The sequence below is a fragment of the Apodemus sylvaticus genome, chromosome 4 (assembly GCF_947179515.1).
Source record: "Apodemus sylvaticus chromosome 4, mApoSyl1.1, whole genome shotgun sequence".
Lineage (NCBI taxonomy): Eukaryota > Metazoa > Chordata > Mammalia > Rodentia > Muridae > Apodemus > Apodemus sylvaticus.
Genome location: NC_067475.1, coordinates 11,842,886 through 11,865,566, shown reverse-complemented (window position 1 = coordinate 11,865,566; position 22,681 = coordinate 11,842,886). Strand labels below are relative to the sequence as shown.

Below are 22,681 nucleotides of genomic sequence, written 5' to 3'. Positions count from 1 at the left end.
GTATGGGGGCACGCAGCCTTGGCGTGCTGAACAGGGACCATCTCCGCTATCGACTTTCTGTCCGTAATCATCTGGGACTTAGGAGGGGAAGGAATAAAAATGCTCAGATTCAGTAAGGCAGCCCAGGTGTTCAGGCATCCCGCATGTCTACTGTACACTCAGCCCATCGGACTGAATGGCAACCGTTTAGATGGAGCCCGATCTGCAGTGACGTACACACTGAACTAAGGCAGATCAGGGCGCACCGAGCATCAATGGCCTCACATTGGTATTGCCTTGAACTTTTATTTTCCTAATTGTGAACAAAAAAAAAAAAAAAAAGAAAGAAAGAAAGAAAGAATATTCAATGACCAAGTGTAAATAACATATATTTATTCTCAGAATCATCTTGAAGAATGCATAAATTAATGAAGGGGAGAACTTGACTGGAAGGACCTTATTAGAATATGTTTATGTATGTACGGTTTGAGGCAGATACTCTCGTTACTAGGCAGAAATATACGTTGCATGCCAGTTTTAGCCTATACATTACATAGACAGCATAGCGCCCAAACTCTACTAACCAGCCCTGTAGTTATGGCTTCCTGAAGGTAAAACTGGAACACAGACACTGGAAGTTGTTCACTGTTTAGTAGGATTTCCTCTCTGGTCCCAGGAGGACACAGTTAGCTACATATTTTCTAGTTTGCACCTGTCCATTTACTGTTGTTGCCTTAAGGTTAAGGACCAGGAGCACAGAACAAAAGCCAGCAATGTGTTGGATACATTTGCACAGGACACAACTGAGAAAGTAGCATCCACCTAAGTATACAAAGAATCCTTAAAACTAAACTAGCAGCATGAGTTATAAAGGGGGAGAGGACTGGGAACAGACAGAAGCTATCATCTCCAGCAAGACAGGAGCACATGAGAAGGAGCTCTGTGCTCTGGGTCATGGCAGGATGCTAATGGAAACAAGGAGCTGTTTATAAAGCGGCTAGCATCCTAACACTGCCAACACTAAGTGGGGGGAAAGGGTGGGCAATAATGCCACCCACTCTCTTATTGTAGCCAAGCAAAACAGTGAAGCAGCCACTTTAGAAGACAGTTTACAGGTCCCACACCACCTGTACTCTCACAGATGAGAGGCGGGTGAGGAGGTGGATGGCAGGGGAAAGGATTTCTCCGTATTGTCCAGGATAGCCTAAAACTCATAATCTTCCTGCCTCAGCCTGCTAAGAACCAGAATTTATAGGTAAGCTATACCAAACCCAAATGAAGGCTTCTCATAAATTGTAATGAACTCTTCATATACAACCCAACAGTTGCAAATATGAGTATTTACCCTTATAAGCCTGAAAACTCAAGTTCACACCAGAATCTACACACACACACACACACACTACTCAATTTTGACTTGACTTTAAACTGCTATACAAACTCACTGAAAACATAATAAGGGTAAAGAGCAATTACTGACAAAGTTCTAGACAAATACACGTTCTTTTTGACTACAGAAAACACATCAAATTTCTCAAGCCTCGAGAAACAAGCTTAGGTTTGAAATCTTCCTACTTCTATTTTATGGTCTATTACAAGGGTATGTGTTCCGTTTTCCTATACATTCTGTCATCTATATTAAGACATTGTGCAAGATTTATATGTGGCAGAAAATAATATAATGCAGATGTTGGCCTAATTCATAGACTGAGTTATCGGCAGCAGCTGCTTTGGGCAGACAGTTGTTGGACAGAGCAGCTAACCCTGGGCATGCGTGCACACACATGTACCTTTGAGTCATGATTTTGAAGGCATCGGGGAGGTAGCAGTCTGTGTTCTCCATCTGAAAGGGGTCTGCGTCGCAGATCTTGTCGTCTGTCCGACCGTAGTTCGCACTCTCAATCATGATGACATCACTGCCTGGACACCGCAGGTCTATAGAATAACCCTCACAGGATAGCTCTCGTCTAACTAACCCGAATGGTAAGGCTGCTCTGCTGAAACCTAGGAGAGAATGAACACAGAAAGTCAGACTTTCGGATTGTTTCAGCAAGGCATTTTCAAGAGACATGATTCATCACAGCCAAGAGATGTCAGAGTGTTTATTCTTAATTGGACATCTAAAGGTACTACTACGAGATACTTCTATACATCTTTATCTGGACTCATCACCCTTATTAAACATCTTAAAATTACCTTTATGAGTCATTTTCTCTATAATCTATTATAAACACAAGTAAATATCTTCTGTTGGATAAATTCATAGATAAATCCAGAAAGAATTGTCACAAGTGTGAAAGAGGAAGACTTTGCCACATACCATCTTTACTGTCTCATTTTTAATGCACACATATTAACTGTCAGCATCATTACCGTAAAACTACTTCATATAAGCAGTTCTTCCTAAGATAACTAAAATGATTATGACAATGCAAATTCTAGGGCATGATAACATTTTCAACTTAGAGACACTGTTTTGAAAACTGTCATCATTGAAACGACTTGGAAGAGGAATATTTACAGGAGACAGCACTAAACCCACCCACTCCAATAAATACCAAAGAGCAAAGGTTCTGGAAGTTACACCATCTACAAAATGAAGCGAATTACCCATTACACTAGCTAGTCTACCTGTTAAACACTAATGCATTAAGTATTGTATGACTACCATAGGATACAACAGGTCCATGTGCTAGAGAAGAATTTGAATGGAATAAGGGGTGAGAATTTTTAGCCAGCCAGCCAGCCTAATCTAAGCCAAAATTCCAAACCAGAGATCCCATAAATTAGCCCCAGAGCCCAAGCCAACAGTGGTCAGTGACAGGGAAAGTGAGGGAGTGACAACTGTGATCAAGAAAGACAAGGGCTCCAGCTGCACTGGAGTGGTACCAGGAGATTGGTCAGCATAGTAACTGACTCTCATGTGCTGCCTGAAGTCCTATTCCCATTTTCCTGCCCATTTATAGCATTCCTTTAATAACTTTAATCTTCATATTTGTTTGTTTTGGAGACAGGGTCTCCCTGGGTAGCTCTGGCTGGCTGGTAACTTGCTATGTAGACAAGGCTAGGCTTGAAATTGGGATTAAAGGTGCTCCCCACTCTGTCCTCCTTTACTATCTTATTATTACATTTTAATTACTCTCTGTGTCACGATAGTTACCCCTTCTCAAAAAATTACAGGAAAAAAAAGAAAAACCTGACACAATGTGAAGAAACTGCTTGAAGTTACAAACTTCAGCGGAGAGTGATGAGCATGTCTGGGTCAGGGCAATAGTAACCCCTAATCTACCCAAGCCGCACAATGCCCCCACTGATTCAAAGCCTTCTCTGAGGTGCCGCATCCTACTAAAGGGTTCTTGGACCACACCCATAGGATCAGCCCAAAAGATCAAACTCAATTCTGCTAAGAAAACTAAATGTGTAGTAGACTTCAGAGGGAAGAGAAGAAAATTCTATGACTGAAAACACAAGCATCTTCAGGAGCTACGGCAATGTGCAAGCTTGGGAAGCGTGCCCTAAGGTCTATGGTAAACGGAGACCACCAGACCAAAGGAGGAGTGTGCCGATAGCAAGGATGGAGCACGGGCATAGAGCTAGGTAACCAGAACATGTCTAGCTGGATGAATGCACACAACGTGTTTTTTCCCCTACGAGTTCTGCAATATTTGACCCCCTTTCTGACTCTATTTCAAAAGCAATTTAACTAATACTGCTACATTTGTCTTAGTTAAAAATATTTGTATGGCTTCACAAGCTCTTATTTATTTGTGGGGAAAGTAATGTGCAAATTCAAACAAGCGACATCAAATAAATTTTTAGAGTGTAACCTGCTTTAAGACAAGGTGATTTGCAATTACAATTCCATAATAAACGGAATAAATCATATTATTAGAAATTCTTAGAAATATTAGAAAGTGCTACTAAGAGATTGGCTTGGAGCATTAATTCACACTTGGTATACATTTTGCCAAAAAACAATTGATTGTAAAGTTGTGTGATTTCTAAGCTTTAATTTTGGCCTTTGTCAGCGTGCAGGGGTACAGGTATAGATCTAAATGAATCTTCTGCTGTGAAAGCCATTGGAGGAACTGGATAGCTCAATGCCATGCTGTTTTGTTAGCATAGAGGGAATTTTACAGCTTCCATTACAATCACCCCACATAGTCAAGGAACGAAAGGAATGGTCAGCAGCATCCTTTAGTAGTTTAGAGGATTCTGGCATGGAATCCACAGCAGGAAAGAGATCAGGGTTCTGGTATTTTCACTGCAAATAACATAGCAGTTTTCTTACAGCAAATACTGTTTACCTAAAGCTACAGTGTCTCTTGTATCATCCCTTGTTCAGATTGTGGTTCTAAGCTGTTTTCTTTAAACTTTGTCTTCACCAGCATGCTCTTAGACAGAAATCAACTACCTGGTACATATATGTAGGATTTCAGTGATTGGCACAGAATCGTAATAAAAGTGGAACTTGTGGAATTGTAGATACACAGACCACTAATACGAAATAGATAGCAATTAAATGTGGAAAAAAAAGAAAAGTCCTGAATTGTGTTTGTATGTATGTATGTATGAGGTGGGTTTGTGTGTATGCATGCATGTGTAATGTGTTTCTATTTATGTACATGTATGCATGCATGTGTGTACATGTGTGCCGGTTTCTGTGTGCTTTGTGTTTGTACATGTGTCTGTGTGTATGATGTATATGTTTGTGTGTTTATGTACATGTGAGTCTATTTGTGGTGTTTACATATGTATGTGTGTCTGTGTATATGTGTGATGTGTTTGTGTGGTTTGCTTATATGTGTTTGTATGTGCATGTGTGTATATGTTGGTATGTTGTGCTTTTGTACACATGCGCCTGTGTGTGTGATCCCTGTGCTTCTAAGTTCTTGATTCCTCTTCTGAATAAAATCAGTTAAGAATTATGTAAGATTTACCCAGATTATCATTCTAGATGAATGAGATCCTTTTAACAAATCACATGTGTGAATTTTCAATTTTTTCCCCAGTCACCCACAGTGACTCTAGAATTCACTCTGCTTCTCCAAGCTGTGGAGATCCTGCATTGGTAAACGGTTGCAGTGTGGTGGGACAAAGCAGATCATTGGGTACTACCAAGAAAGTTCTCAAATTTGTCTTATAAACTAAAGGGGCATCATGTGGCACTGGGGAGTTTCTTTCTAGATTAGCTATTTTATCCAAGGACTTATGGGAGGGAGAGAAACCCACAGGCGTCAGTTATAAAAACACAACAGCAAACAAGTACAACACTACGACAAATGTAGTCTGTGCCTCCTTCAGTCACTTTCCTGTTGTTTCAACTGAAAACTTTGACCTCTGACCCCTGCCATATAACTCAAGAACATCTTCACTATAACTTAAGAGTTTGCAGTAAGCAAACATAATAAGTCACAGAAACATATTACTGGAAAAAGAGGGCGCTACCCCTTTTTGCCCCCGACCTACAGAACAAATGGCTTTCAGTTCATCATGGGGCTTTTCCTGTTACATGAGAGGTCATTTTTATCCAGGGGTGGCCCTTTTAGAATGTGCGTGTTTGAACACTGCAGGTGACCATGGCAAACTAGTCTCAGGGTGAGGTCTTGGAGGGCACAGCCTGCAGCTTTATGCCAGGCACATGCAGCGAGGATCCTAGAGCAGAACAAACTGGGACATGTGTGTTTGTGGAGAAAACACTAATTTACTTACAGCCGTGATAGAGCGAAGATGTGCCAAGACCGTCTCCAGGGTCTTTTAAAAATAGTTTTATTTCTCTGTGGAGACCCTGTATTTGTTAACTCTCTGTCATCATAATTCCTCTTAATTCTCTAATATGGTTTTATTCTAATCTTTGAACATATCCATAATAGCAGCTTTGAAACGCTTACCAGCTAAATTTATCAACTGGGCCTCTCTCTGCGGCAGCATCTACTAGATGCCTTTCCTCCAGAGTACGGCTCAACTTCCTCGTTTGCGTATCTCATAAAGTCGTCGTTGTAAACTGTGCTTTTTAGACAATATCCTGCTGGCAACTCTGGATTTGGCTTTAATCCCTGTCACAGCCACTCTGCACACTCTTCTGGGTCTTGCCTAGATCTACAGCTCTGAATCTTCCTTGGCGTGCATTTACCTAGCCTTCATTTCTGAGCCCGCTTTCCAAACTAAGGTCAACCAATGTGTACAGCCTAATGGTCAACCAATGGAGGAGCACCAGCGCTGCACAGAAGCCAGGAGCCCTCACAACTGTCATCACCCTCTACAGATGCAGAAGGCACGGGAGAAAACACACTGGCAAACAGAAAGGCACTGGGGTCTTCTCAGGTCAGCCTTGGAGATTCCTTCCTGCCAAGTCCTTTCCTGTCGCTCTCCTGTCTTGCTGCTTTCCCTGGTTAGTCAAGCATGCATGGAAAACATGCAGCTCCGACGGTGTTCAGGGCTTGCCTGCTGCACATGCTTCAGAACGCATGGCCACACCATCCTTGCGCCTGAGACCACATTCCAGTAGTGCTAGGGGGCGAGAAGGCACTCCCTCTGACACGTTCCTGGCAACAGGGTTGGGCTGCAGCTTCCATCCTCAACTCCAGCCACAGCAATACCCTGCACCCTAGTGCAGTGAGGAGAAATGGGAGTCGACGGTGGCTTCACACTAGAGGGTGTGGGTTCCTATGGCTTCTGACAAAAGTTCAGCACATTTTCACAAGCAAATGCTCGCCATTGGCCGTATGGCTTTAGTTTATTTCCACAGCCCAAAATGGTCACTGAAGACAATTTTACCTCACCCCATCAGAAACCCCTATGAAGATATTTCAAATGCTTAATGGCTAATGATCCTGCAAAACCCCTTATTGATGGGAACTATTAAGACGACAGGTTTACGGAGGAAGACCCAGGGGCTAAGTAAGATTTAAATTCCCCACGGTTTCACATGCTGTACACGAACGCTCTGACAGGTTGCTTTCAAGACTCTCCACGTCATGACGGCCATTGGCTGTACACTGCTATGGAGGGCAGGCTTATGCTGTGCTGTGTGCTGTCAATCTTGGGAGAGAAAAAGGGCACAAAAGCAAACTGTGTGTGATGGTCAAATATTTGCTTAAATGGCTGGGTCACCATGACCAACATCACACAATCCCTAAATTAAAGTCGTGTAACCACATTATTGCTATGACATTTATTCGTAGCTGGGCTTGGGATCTATTTTTATTTCAGTGCCTCCCATCCCCACCCCCCTAAGCATTCCAACCAGCAAAGTGTAATCCAATCCATCTTGCTGACAATTGGAGGAAAAAAAAACTAGTAGGAGGCTTCTGGGGTGGGGGAAGGATCAATACTGCATCTTGGAGCTGTGCAAATGTGGATCCTGCCAAAGACCAGGGCTTAGACTGAAATGAACTGCTTTGCTCTGTTTCTGCCTTCAGAACAAATGATTCCTTAGACAGTTTCTTCCCCCCAAGCTAAAAAAATGTCAAGCCATAACTCTCCCTGCTGTAGGCTAGCGACTGGAGTAAATACCTCCAGGCAACAGGTGCAGAGACTTGAGCCTCAAATCATCTGCATTTAGGATGCAGCTCCCAGGAACAGGTGCACTGCTATGATGGGAACCACCGGAAAGGTCACAACTGAAGTGCCACCACTGGTTCTCACAACTCTAAGCATCTTGGCAAAATGATGTAGTGCTTTGTCGACAAAGAGCACATTTGGTTGGACATGAAGCGAGTGATGACAAACATTTTGCCTGTCCGCCCTTGTCTCTATTCAGACTTGTACACTATTCTGTGGGAATCGTGTCTATAAACAGGTTTCTAATTAACTAGAATATAAACGTTTCAAGGTCTCTGGTACTACTTTTCTTAATGTCTCTGGACTAAGCGGTCACGGATACTACTGCTCATGCTGTACTCTGGTCCTAGCAGGAACGGTGGCTTTTCATTATCAAGGACCTCTGTGGGGACTGGGGCTGTGACTTCAAGCTGTCCTGAGACATTAACTCGGGCCAGCGTTTATTACAAGGGCTGGCCTATGAAATCTCTGAATGACTTCCATTCATATATGTTAATGAGGTCTCTTCCTGCAGTGGAAGAGTGCTAAGAGCAAGTCTCAAAGAGAAATTAGTTCACTAATAGTTCAACAGTTCCATTTACCTCTGCATATTCATGATGTCAATGAAAAACAATGTTCAAGAGCTTAGTAAAACTTTGTATGGCTAAAGGCAGGGTGTTGGAAAAATAATTTCCTGTAAGTTTATGGGAGCTCAATGCTGCTTCAGTTTCTTGACTACTCTGGTCATTAAAATACCCTTATCAGGACTGATGTGATAGCTCATTGGTAAAGGTACTTGTCTGAAGCCCTGAGTTCAAAGACTGGGACCAACGAGGTTGACAACTGACTCACAAAAATTATCCTCTGACCTTTAAAAGTTGTACTCTGACCTCTGAGTGCGCACACACACACACACACACACACACACACAGGTAAAAAGGAACCTCTAAAATATGAGGGTTGTTGTGTTCACTGATACACAATCTCTCTGAGGTATATATGTGCTGAGAAACTCAAACTATGACACGTAAGACTATAAATACCATTCACCTATGGCCTTGTTTTCAAAGCTCACAATAAAGGTAAAAAGTGTACAACTCCCATGGGCTAATATAAGTCCATGTACACATACTAGTACAGAAAATGTGGAAGTCAGCCAGTGGTGGTGACGCATGTCTTTAGTCCCAGCACTCGGGAGGCAGAAGCAGGCGTATTTCTGAGTTCAAGACCAGCCTGGTCTATAGAGTGAGTTCCAGGACAGCCAAAAACCAAGAAAGAAAAGGAAAGGAAAAGGAAAAGGAAAAGGAAAAGGAAAGGAAAGGAAGAAAAAGCAGAAGTATGTACAGGGAGGTTACATGAACTCCCAAACACAAAGAGGATTCCCCCCCCCCAAAAAAAAAAACCTGTTCAATTTAAGATCACATGATCAACACAGAGGCCTGTCACACTTTAGCTTCTTCAGCCTGGTTGCGTGTATTTAATTAAGTGTCTGTATGTGGGCACAGGCCAGAAGACAACCTGTGGGAGTCATTCCTCCTCTTCTTCCACGTGGATCCCAGGGATGGGACTCCCAACCCAACTTCCCAACTGATCCATCTTGCAAGGCCCTCGCTGCCTTTACTTCTTGTGTCATTTGGGTTTAGAATCAAGCTGTTTATTTTAGATATAAAAAAAAAAAAGTCAACAGGATGTTTAAACATCAAAGTATTTCAAACAAGTTTATAATTTTTAAATCTTAACAGTAACTTAAGTAAAAAATCAATTTAAATCCAAAAATGCTGTAACTATCTTTGGAAATATATTTTTAAAATAATTTAAATAAATATATGATGAAAAGTTGAAAACTCTAATTACATAAAGTCAAGTATCACTAATCCTGGTCACCCTCTGGACATGCCAAAGTAAAATGTTAAGACTCCCACCAGCTGCTAGGTTAAATATTAGCACTTTGGAGGTCCTCTCAGAATGCTGAGAAAATAATTCATTATGAGCCCTTCAAAACATCTGGGATTCAATTACTTATTAGAAAGAAATTGATCCCACTCTCGTAAAAACTTCTAAATTATCCACCACTGGGTAATAATTCACAAGTGTCATTAAAACACTGTAGTTTAAGTTATAAAATATGACAGGTTTAATCCTGAACTTTAAAGGAAAACCTCCCAGCAAGGATGTCTACAAAAATAACATTAAGCCTCAGGAAAAGCTTTTTTTTAAGAGTCTCAGCATGCGACCACAACCTCTCTCGAAGCTTAGAAACCCTGGCTTCCTTCTGGAATCCCAATCTGCTTCAGAAACATCTCCAGTGGCCTGCATTAGCAAGGCTCAGCTGCCTCAGTACTATGGAGTTGCCTGTAGACTGGAGTGTAGTTGATAGAAGACTTCCCTAGCATGGAGGACACCTTGAGTCCACGCCACAGGACCCCATGACTTAGGTACATACTATGGTGTATAGCTGTACCCCAGCAATAAAGGAAGCAGGAGAAACACGTTCCCCACCAGGCTCACCTGTAATTTCGGCTCAAGGTCAGCCTAGGCTACATGCAACCCTGACTCAGAAGAAAAGGAAAAGGAATTCAAACAAACACCAGCTCAAGGCTTCCCTGACAATGACAAAGTCTGAACTCAGGCCTAGATACTCACTCACACTGCACCTACTGTGCCCTGCTGCTCTGGTGGCCATCAGGACTGCAGCGGAGTCAACATGATTATGGGCCTGCATCTGATGACTGTCATGGATGGAGGAGTCTCCTTGGAAAGAGGGTGTTCATCTAAGTCAACCTTTGGGAGCTGGAGATCAACATCCCCCACTATTCCCGCCATGAATTACCCAGCAACAACCCACTCGTTTCTCTTCAAGGAAATAAAATATTCTTCACAACACTTCTGTTTCCAGCTAGCTAAAAGCTAATAAGGAGTTAGCAACAGGAACGAAATATTTCTAGGCCACTCACTTTGTACGCCTGACTAAATGAAAGCTCTGCAGAACATCTCTATAATTCATGCATTGTCAACAAAGAAACTAGAAAATAATTACAGAATAAGTAAAGAAAAAACGATTTCTTATCTCAGGTAGGGGACTGTCACTTCTCACTGAAGAACACAATTGATTTTACAATTCCCTCTTATGCCCCCTTTGTTATGAGAATCCCATTAATTCTACAGCCTGGACTTGGAGAACTATGACCTTTAAAGCAGTGACAACATTAGAGGGAAGAACACAGACTGTGAAATTTACTTCTGCATCCAGTATGGCACACCCAGCCACGCACACTCAGCAGGACTCCATCCTGTCCTGTGACTTCATTAGAGTCCATTTCAACTCAACTACAGAGGGCAGGCCTCCCCGATCAAGTCTGGAGAGCGACTCTGCCTCCAGCTGTATTCAGATATAAACAATGCCTTTACTAAAAGACAAGAAAAAACAACCAGCAGAAAGCCACTAATCTCAGAAAACCACTAATCTCTTCCTCATTTTTTAAAAGGTGAATCTAAAAGGGTTCTCGCCAGAGACATCAGTATATTTCGAAGAGGACTGTCACATCAATGAAGTTTGATTCGGCAGTAATAAACGCTACAGGTGTGCAGCAGTTCCACCTAGCTCAGGGAAAGCAGGTCAAGGAAACCAATTAATGCAGACTCCAGAGTCTGTGCTAAGGACTCTGAAACCACAGGAAGCCACCCATAGGCAAGGAACAGGAAGGACCACAGGCAACCTCTGCTGACACAAACAAGTGGCCTAAAAGGGGGCTCACGAGGCTCCTAAGGAAAAGAATTCCCGCCAAATCCCGCCTTTCCAGTTAGCCATGTCAACCACTCGGCACTGAGAAAAGCAGGCCAACTTCTTCCACAGAAGGGTCCGGCACTTCTAATTTTCTAACACATACACTTTTACTTGTTATTATTATTAGTTTGGTTGGGTTTTTGTTGTTGTTGTTTTGTGTGTTTGTTTTGAGACAAGGTCTCATGTATTCTAGGCTGCTCTCGAACCCACTCTGCAGCAGTAGCTGCCCTTAAACTCACCATCCTCCTGCCTCCACCTCTGGAGTATTGGAATTACATGCTGACCAGCCTGGTAGATGTAGGATTTAGATCCCTTTTAAAGGATGCATTTGTTTTCCTTAAAATCCCAAAGGAGTATCTAACCTAGAATTTTCCCTTTAAAGAAGTAAATAAACGAATGCTACTGAAGACATCAGAAAAGGGTTTCTCTGCCAAGAGGCAGAAAAATCCAAGTGGATTCCAAGAAGAATCCAAGGACACTTCCTGTGTCCTCGCCTAAGAAAAATTAACTTCTGAGGCCCAAAACACGTTGAGATGTTTCCTTTTATGTCCACAAAACAGTGTGGAGATTGTGATTGATTGCTGCGGCAATCATAAGAGTTTAATATAGGAATAGTCGTTAGTGCTGTGTCAGTCTCTTTTGGATTGAAGGTGGCGCTGATGTCCCAACCAGATGCAAAGACAACATTCTAAAGGATGGTAGGAACCTGTAAGGAAAACTAACCAGACTAGTGAGATAACAGATCCACACATAAAAAAAAACCCAGCGCAATCTGACTGCTGTACGATTACACTAAATGAACTACTGAACTAATGAAAACTTCCAAGATGCCCCAAGCGGACCAGCAAACCTCACCTCCTTCAGAATACAAAGGCAGGAAACAGCCACAAAGAAACGCATACTCTGTATGCAAACCTTAGAACAGGACAAACAACAACATTGAAAATTTCACCTCATTAAAAAAAAAAAACATCAGGTAAAAGCAAGCCTTTCCTTATAGCTCAGTCACTTCCGCTGTTGTATTTATGTCTCTGGCAGGCTCCAATTTCTCTCTTGGATCCCTCTGCAATCAGGCAAGTAAGTTAACAAACTGGATAGAGGCAATGCCTTTATTTTCACACCCTGTAAGAAGCCCACCCAGTGTACAGACCCCTCTAAAAGCCACCAGGTGTCCCTAGCAACAGCCAGACTGTAAATAGGATGGAATTCTAGTCTGTGATGGGATGCAGGTATCTTTGTTAAAGGACAATATGGCGGCTCTGCCATTGGAGTGAGTCTGGGTACCATCTCTGTATTTGTTTCTGAGGTTTGTCTTCATTTTGACAAAAGGATGAAATTTAAAGAAAAAAAACCTGAAATTTTGTAAATTGTTAAAACCATAATTGAATCTACTGTTATATAGTTATAAAACCTTAAAAGACAACATGGGACTTGTCTACGCGCAGTCACAAAGCAGTTCCTTGCTGAAGTCCTAGGCAGAGTTCTCCCTGGACTTGAAATGTTTATTTTCCTTCATAACCTAGAATACTTTTAATTTTATCCTTATAGAGTGGACAGTCTGAATTTAAAGACTCTTGGCTATTAAAAAAAAAACATGCAAAAAGCAGAAATTATGCATCACAAAAACAATCAACTATTTTAGGGCTCTTAGGGGCTCACGGAGACTGAGGAGACAACCCCTGGAACCACAGGGGTTTGTCTACACCAGGTCCTCAGCAGGCCTCTGATGGCTGTTAGCCTAGTGTTTTCTCTGGGGCTCCCAGCAGTGGGAACCAGTGTGTCTGAGTCTTTTGCTGCCCTTGGGACTCTTTTCCTCTTACTTGGTTGGCTAGTGTGAGGACTTTTGCCTTGCCTTATTGTGTCTTGTTTTGTCCTGTTTGTTGTCTCTTGGAGGCCTGATCTTTTCTAAAGGGAAATAGAGGAGGAAAGGATCTGGGGAAGGGGTGGAGATGGGAGAATTGGGGGTGGGGAAAGTTTATATTATGTAGAAAAAAAATCTACTTTCAATTTTAAAAAAGAAAGAAAATGAAAAAAAAAAAAAAAAGAGAGAGAGAGAGTTTAGGTGAACCCGACTTGTAAGGCAAGTACTAGACAAAGCGTGTTTCCCAAATGGAGTGAGTGAGCATTAAAACCAAGAAGTACGTCGGAGCAGGAGACAATCTTACTAGATTGAGAGTCAGCATACTCTACTCTCTGCTGTTTCACCCGGGCACGGAAAAGTTACCGCAACAACAGATGAAAGAAACACTCTAGACTTGTGAATGGCAAAGAGGTAAAACATAAATCTTCATATATAATGATTGTACGTGATCCCTCTGTTTAATACGGAAATGCAGCAGTTCTGCAAATGTTTAAGTGGAATACAAATCGGATCTAACCAATAACTAATCCCGCTATTCAGGAGAATGACAGAGGATTACTCCAGGTTCAAGGCTATACTGAGCAATACGGTGAGACCCAGAGAGCCAGAGACACACTTAAGGTCCATTCTCAAAATTCAAAAATGCGACTTTAATGTTGGCAAAAAGTGTATTTAAATTTTTAAATGTTTAATACAATAAGAACAGTATTTAATGATGTGAAAACTATACAAAATTTGAATTTCAGTATTCTATTATAAAATTTTTGGATATTCATTTTCCTTATTATATAAAAAGGTATAACAGCATTAGTTATACATGGACACACAAAGCCAAAAAATTATTTATGGGCCACTCTCCCAATTGCATTAGGAAAAACGTATAAACAATCTAGTCTCTTCTCAGTGAATATTTGATATCAATTTGTTTTTGTAATTGATATTGCCTTGATATTTGATATTGAATACAGATAGATTAAAAATAATAAAGCATGATGCTTGATGTTGAAGTTTCTCGCAGAGCTAAGTAAGACTGAACCCTAAGTGGGGGCACTGAAGAATGATCAGATGGATCGATGAGTTTTTAAAATTCCTCCCATAAATATCCCACCTTCTAATTGATTAACTTAATGATCTGTACAGTTGTAACTGAAAGGTTTGGCTCTACAGTGTATTAAATATTTCAGGCCAACAATTAAAATCTTCTGAACAAGATTCGACTTGGTTTGAGTTAGAATATTTATCTCTCCAAAACACAGCATCCATATTCCAGAACATTTACTTGAAAACTAGGGATGCTACTGAATTAATCCAGTGTTAGTTCACAGACTGATAGTTATAAAAGCATTACCCAAGTTGAAACTTATCAGAAATTAAGATCAGCAGCTCCAAACGTTTAATACTGTAACGCTCAGACCAGCCACTCTCCACACACTTAACACGCATGTGAAGCTAAGTATCTATTAAGTTTTAGTTACCACTGACAAACTAACATATGGGTGAATCTGCTTTTGAAATTGCAATGAAGTCCTATTTATGAAATACAAGCTGCCATCTTCTCGAAACAGATGAACAACTGTGTCTCTCTCGGCGTGGAGGGCTTTATATAGTCTTGAACCAGGAAAGCCAACGCAGGGAAGGAACAGTGACCCCATAACATGAGGTCAAAGAGCTTACAGGAAAGTACCTACAGAGCAGAGTACCCTGTTATCTGATTTGATTTTGTTGGTTTGTGTTGTTTTGCTTTAGGTCTCAATGTGTAGCCTTGACTAGCCTACTAGGCTGGCCTTGAACTCACAGAGATCTGCCTGCTTCTGCCTCACAAATGAAAGAACTAAGGGCACCATCACATGAAGCAAGAACGCCCACTGTAATTAGGGCTGGGGTGTCACTTTCAGACCAGATGTGGGCCAGGGCCTGGGCAAGACCCTGGATTAGATCCCCAGTAGTGAATAACAACATCTCCCAAAGCCCAGGAAATAAAATGAACGTAAGTAGCAAAAAAACATAGAATACTGTATCTAATGGGCAAGAACAAAAGAAATTTTTTTTAAAAAAAAAATCAAATTTGATCGCATATTTCCATATCAAATTACCAAAGATCTAGTTGTTTATTGTAATAATTGGGTTTATAATTTAAGTGCTTCATATTTTGAGTCATTTTTAATGTTGGAGATACATCAATCCTTTTTTTGCTGCTTTTATTTCATGAATAGGAATTGGATGCAATTAAGATCACATTTATCTACATTTTCATTATGTTTATGCTATACTCCAGCTATTTCTGAAATCATGAACTCATACAATCTTTCAGAAAAGATCCTTACCAAATCCCATTTATGGTAATATATTCTAGAAACAATCTAACAATCTGACAGTAATTTGGACAAAAGGAGACAGTATGAATTTTAATAGTTGGTAATATCCCACCATAGAAGAGTAATTTAGAGGGTCTTGATAAAAGAGAAAAGACCATACTTTACTCCTTGAAAAGACCATAATATTAGATAACATGATTTAAAAAAAATACAAGTCATACTGTGGACTCTGATCAGTTTGGAGGTGGACCCAGGAAGACTAGGGATTAAGGTCATCATCTGCTAACTGTGAGTCTGAGGCAGACCTGAGCTAAATGAGACATTTACCGAGAAAATAAAACAAAACAATATTATGATTACATCAAGTGATTCGGGTTTGCACTCACAGGCAAAAAATTATACATGATAACTACATACAAATATACATGTATGTATGTATGTATGTATGCTAGAGAGCACTCTGAGGAGTCCTGCTTGCTGCACTTCCTGAGAACCTGAGTCCCTACATTCATGCTGGGGAACTCACAACCAACTGTAACTCTGGCTCTAGCATATCTGACACCCTCTTCTGGCCTCCACGGATACTCAAGCATACGAGACACACACACACACACAAATACATGAACATACACTCAAATAAATACGAAAATACAGCTTTAAAAACAGAATTATAAATTTACCCCAATATAAATATACATAGAGGGAAGAACTGTTTAAGGAACCCTTTCTTGGCATAACAGAAAGCAGCCCATATAAACCAAAGTGTTCTCAGGCATCAAAATATGCACAAAAACTCAGCACTCATCCAGGGCCAGGAAGCAGAACTGAAGCCGCTGAGGTAGGCAAAGGAGTGAGGAAGCAGTGAGCCTGGGCAGAGAAGGGAGCGGCCGCCCTTAGGAACATCCGAACCGACTGAACATACAGCACTTCTTGTGCTGAGGGAGACCTGAGTGTTGAAGTTCCTGTTACTCTCTTCTCTGTGGCTGAGAGCCACATATCCTACACAGCGGACCCCTGGATGGAAGTGCAGACCTCTGTGGCTACTCCGAAATCTGGTTTCTATGGCCTTCACAAGTCACCTTACCTATCTGGAGTGCATTTCCCCTGGGTGACCTCTGCCCATATTTATGCCACAAGGAAAAGGTACTTTGGTTAAGCGAGTGAATCCTGCAGGTTTTCTACCTTCACAAGTCCCCTATCTCCCAACTGTGCCCTCGCCTTCTGTTTCTGTCCCCATCTCCCCAGTACATCCCATAGTCTGCAACATTCTGTTGTGATAAACTTTATGATAAATGTAATATTCTGCAAGGTGGCTTCAAAAGCTGTTTGTCTGCAAATTAACCACACGCGTATCAAGGAGGGGAGCAAGGAGTTAGCAGCATCCTGGAATGCTGCTGTAGGAAAGCCTCAACTTGTTTATTCCATTAGATTCTCTTAAGTGGCAAACATGCACTATAGAGATGTCTTATTTTAAAGTCTCATTTGCACGTCCCTATCTTTATAACTTCACAGCATTCTCTCGGATTGCAATTCCTTCCTGCACGCTCAGCATTTTTGAATCCCCTCTTATGGAAGATGTAGGAGTTCCCTCCTCTTCAAACCCTCCCCACTTAGCAGAAAACTGCTGTGAGACTTATCAGAAGACCTAAGGCAGACAGAGTATGTTTTGCACAGACACCACAGGAGCTCAAATGTTCACAGGAGCTCAAATCATACTAACAGTGTTGCATTTTTTAAAAGAGACGTCATCTCCTGCCAAAAAAAATAGGGACACATCTAGGGACAGAGGAGACTGATGTCTTTGTAGGAGCTGTCTCCACAAGTCTTACTGAACAGACAAATAGAACTAGACATCCTTCGTCCTCAGAAGGCCGCCCACCTTTTGCAGACATGTTCTCTCAGACTCCCAGGTGACATGGATACAACTCTCCGTTCTGCAGCTGTGTGCTGCATGCCTGTAGGCTAAACTAATATGTCAGAAGCATATTCTTGAAATCCATAGGCTGATACCTTTGCAGGTGTCCTTGAATGGGCTTTAATAGCTAGCTGTCGGGTGCTGATCCATCTTGAGAGCTTGGTCTTCTGTGGTATGTTTGCGGCTGGGAACTCTTTGATCACATACTCCTTTGCAGTCTCCACTGTCTCACAAGGCCCACCTGGATCTGAGCTGGGCTTCCAATGCTTGCTAGCAGAGTTATCTGCCTTGCCAACTCCAGTATCTGTTCTTCAGTGTTCCCACCATGAAATGGGAATAATAATTGGTCCTGCACCCTTTCTTCTAGTTTTGTAAACACTAAATAAATCACATTTAAGGACTCAAATATAACTACTGTCAAGTATTCAGTTTTACCAACACACTGGAGGAGAAGATGCCCTGCCACTTGATGCAGTAGTCTCTGAGAGGTCTAGATCCCATGTCTAACCGTCCAAGGAAACAAGACTAATTGGTAAATTACACAGCAGACATAGCTGACTCTCTGTAAGCAGTTTGTGTATGATGAAATCATAATTGCAGACAATTAGAATTAAGCTGATCCCTCTTAGGTGTACTTCTTCTCTTGCTCTTCTTAAAGCTACAGTGGTAGCCAGGACAGGAGCTTCCTTCCCCTTATAAGGACTGAGTCCATTCGCATACACTGCATGGTATCTCAGTTCTCATGAGGGCTCTGAACAGTTCAAGCCGGGAGTAATATCCAACCTACTTGCTGGACTCTCCTTCCTTCCTTTCTCTGATTAAAAGAAGAAAAGCTCACTGATAAGTGGATATTAATTAGCCCAGAAGCTCTGAATTCTCAAGACACAATTAGCATATCAAATGATACCCAAGAAGAGGGAAGGAATGGGCCTTGGTTCTGAAAAGACTTGATCCAGCATTGTAGGGGAGCACCAGGATAGAGAAATGGGAGGGGGTGATTGGGAAATGGGCAGAGGGAAGGGGGCTTATGAGACTGATGGGGAGGGGGGAACCAGAAAAGGGGAAAGCATTCAGAATGTAAACAAAGAATATTGAAAATAAAAAAAATTAAAAAATTTTTTTAAAAAAAGAAGAAAAGTCTTTCCTGAGGAATATTCTATGCCACAGTTGAGCAGTCCTGCCCACCATTTCCCAAAGAGAGTCAGCAGCACACACATGAAGGCCAGCACTAACACTAACGAAGGCCCCTCAAAGGAGTGCAAAATAGTCTTTGGCTTCAAGATGTATGTATGCATGTATGTATGTATGCATGTTTGTATGTTTGTATGTATGTTTGTACGTATTAGTTATGCCATGTCTCTAGCATGACAAAACTCAATGTAACACTCTCTTTACAACTCAGAACATGAGTCTAAGAAGGATTTTATGTAAAGTCACATGACTTCAGAGCTGAGACACTGGCTTTACATGGTTTCCACACCAGCATAGCTTGTCAGGTCCTATCAGGGGCACTGTTAGGTTTCTAGGCCATTTGATCTGCACACTGCTAATCTCATTGACCAGGCAAGGCACTGAAACCCTCACACAAATTGATCAAAATCTTTCCTACAGAAGTGGAGAATTGGCTTGCTGGTTAACAAAGCATACTGCTCTAGCAGAGGACTGGAGTTTGGTTCCTAGCAACATTCTAAGATGGCCTACAGTTGCTAGTAAGCTAGTAAGATGGCCTACAGTTGCTAGTAAGCTAGTAAGATGGCCTACAGTTGCTAGTAAGCTAGTAAGCGTGTGTGTGCGCGCGCGCACATACACACACACACACACACAAAATTAGAAAATAATTCTTTGAAAGATATTTCTAAGCACTAAAATTAACTATATCAAATGCACATTTAAAAAGAATGATCATTTTAAGGCAACTAAAAGTATACTATGAACTTATTGTTTATATTTCCCCCTACACAGTAACACTTTAGAATTATACACAATGGATGTTTTCTTTAGAAATCGTACAGGAAAAAATTTCAAAGTGATTCAGCAGCCAGTAAACATTGTAATGATGAAAGCGTAATGGCTTGGATGCAGTGACCATCATTCTGAGCATTCAGTCACAATAGCATGTCTTGGGTACCCATGCCAGATAGATGATGCGAATACAAGACCTCTACTGTCTATTGCTAGACACCTTGACTGTCATAGTCTAAGACACAAAGTCGCATTGCTAAATGAATTCATCGTCATTCTTAAATGCCATTTTATTATTTGGGGGCACGTATGCTTGCTGTACACCTTCTGTGTAAGGAAGACCAGAAGTCTGTGTGGTGTCCTCTCTGTGAACTGAGGACAGATCCTACCTAACAAGCTGTGAGGAGCTTTCCTAAGCCACAGCACGTTAAGGGAAGTAAGAAATACACTTTTGGGAGCTGGGAAGAGCAGTGTGTCTTTTCCTGCAGCCATTGTCGCTGTACCTACATGCCTGCACCTCAGTCTCCTTGCTCACTGTTTGGCTGAGGTGGGTGTGGAAGTGTGCACCTGGGACCCCAGCACATGGCAAAAACAAACAGCAAGATCTGGACGTCAAGGTCATTATTAGCGACCAGTGAATTCAAGCGCAGCCTGAGCTACAAGAGAGAGCTTGTCTCTCAAAAAAAAAAAAAAAAAAAATTCATGCAAATACTTGCAATAGTTCTAAATACTCCCGCAACATGTTAGATTTCAATGTACACATTAATGATCTGCAAACATAAGAGAAGGTACAATGTCAAAAGTCCCTATCAATGATGGGGGATTATGTAACTATCTTTAACGGAAAAGCCTGCCGTCTTCTCTAGTATGATGAGGAATTTCTTTGTGTTATCTGTTTTCCTGGTACCCATCACATTATAGTTTGAATTTGTGTGTTTTTGATTAGAGATAGAAAAGAAAGCATGCATAAATATAGAAATGGTTTCTATTATGTTCACTATCTCCTAACAAAGAAATTACCTCATAAATACATATTAATAAGCCAATATAACCAATCATATTCAAACACTATGGTATTAAATTTTAATTCTTCAAAACATTAACCTAATTGAGTTACTCAATTTCCTCTGCTGAACTGCTTTTACTTGTTATTTTGAGGATTGTCTTTAAGTGGGTGAACACATCTTTGTTTCGTTTTATTCATAAAACAGGGTTTTACTAAGTAGCCCATGAACTGTCCTGAAACTGGGGGCCCTCTTGACTCCTCATCTTGGGATCTGCCTGCCCTTCCCTATAGATCTGAATTTTTACCTTGTTACTAATAATTCAAACATGTACTGAGGAATCATCATGTTCTAAGAAGGACCAAATCTACTAAAACAGACTTGTCCATTTGTACTTTTCAACAACCTGTTCTTAAAAATACAGAGCAAGAATACATCACATAGAGGAAAAAGGATGAACGAAAGAAAAAACTGGACAACTGTCTTGATTTGCAAGAGGGAAATCAGGAAAAGTAATATTATAAAAATCCAATTATCAAGAATAAATAAAACGAAACAGGAATGACTCTGACTGGAATTTCAGTAACTAAAGGTTACATCAGGGTGGTCTGCCAAGCTTTTACTATCATTTAGCACCGAAAAGTTTCATTTAACAATACTCCAGGGTCTGGAGAGATGGCCCAGTCACTAAAGTGGCTGCCACACAAGCAGAAAGACCAGACTTTGTATGACACAGCTTGTCATGATGGTAATCCCTCAGTATTAGAGACTCCACGGTTGTCCTCTAGGGCCCTGTACGCTGAAGCACCTGCATTCACCCAAATGCACATGAAATAATACAAATAAATCTAAAACCTATGCAATGTGTAAGCTGAAAACACCAGTCAAAACATTTTTGCTCACAGTTCTGCTAACAGGACAAATCCCAATATACATTGGTCTCCTTTAAATCATTTGCATTTCTCGTAAATGAACTTAAGACGCTCCAAGACCTTTACAGAAATGCAAAAGAAAGCGACACAAACAGTATGTTACAGAAATGCCATTAGGCGGTTTATGTATAGTACCCTATCTCAAATCCTATGGAACTTATGCTGTCTTTACCCAAGCACTTGTCAGCCTCCTTCCCACAAGCATGCACCACAAGATTTTTTCAGCCTTGCAGGCCTGCCTGGAGAGGTCTGATAGCTTCTCTGTTTAGGATCAAGATCAATTCCCAGTTCTTAGGGACAATGTGTAGGGCTCTGCTGAACTTTCTAGCCACATCAAGGCAGGCAGAGTCAAATCCCTGCACTCACAACCTTGAATGAATGAACTTAGCAAACCTGTCTTTAAGAATATACACTTAAGAAAATTGAAGGAGCTGAGGAGTGTGTAGCCCCATAGGAGGAACAAGAATATGAACCAACCAGTACCCCCAGAGCTCCCAGGGACTAAACCACCAACCAGAGAGTACACATGGAGGGAGGGACCATGGCTCCAGCTGCATATGTAGCAGACAATGACCTTGTGGGACATCAGTGAGAGGAGAGGCCCTTGGTCCTGTGAAGGCTTGATGCCCCGGTGTAGGGGAATGTGAGGGCTGGGAGGCGGGAGTGGGAGGATTGGTGAGCAGGGGGAAGGGGGATGGGATAGGGTTTTTTTGGAGGGGATAACATTTGAAATGTAAATAAAGAAAATATCTAATTAAAAAAAAGAAATGTAAATAAATGAAATAACCACTAAAATGAGAAGAGAAGAAAAAAGAGAAGAGAAGAGAAGAGAAGAGAAGAGAAGAGAAGAGAAGAGAAGAGAAGAGAAGAGAAGAGAAGAGAAGAGAAGAGAAGAGAAGAGAAGATTTAAAACCAAAGAGGCCACTGCAACTATTTAGCATATACAAACATTGGCTTTGCAGGCTTGCTGACTCTGGTAAATCTTCAGAAACTTATGTTAGGATGGGAGGAGAGATCCAATGTCTATCATCTGACCTGTACGTACATGCACACGCACACGCGGTCTTGTTGGAGGGGGTGGATCGCTGGGAGCCAGCTCCTATGCGCAAACTAGGCCTAGTGCGGCAATAGAACTCTCAGTTCCTTCTCCACCCCCATGTCTGCCTGCGTGCCTCCATGTTTTTCGCCATGATGATAATGGATTAAACCTCTGAACTGTAAACCAGACCCAATTAAATGTTTTCCTTTAGAAGCGTTGCCACGGTCACAGTGTCTATCTATTCACAGCAGTAGAAACCCAAACTTAGACACAAACTACGCACATTTACACTATTTTTTCACACTTTTCTGCAAAAATCACAATCTTATCTCTAGGCATCATACTCTG

General features: G+C 41.4%; 1 protein-coding gene across 11 annotated transcripts in view; it reads right to left on the bottom strand.

Moving 5' to 3' along the window:
* Adgrl2 (adhesion G protein-coupled receptor L2) overlaps positions 1–22,681 on the bottom strand; it is a 175,144-nt gene that overhangs the window by 73,285 nt on the left and 79,178 nt on the right. For all 11 annotated transcript variants that reach the window (XM_052178963.1, XM_052178962.1, XM_052178966.1 and 8 more), the window contains exon 3: positions 1,770–1,983. In XM_052178963.1, the coding sequence (XP_052034923.1) occupies positions 1,770–1,983 (214 nt within the window). The remainder of the gene's footprint in view (positions 1–1,769; positions 1,984–22,681) is intronic.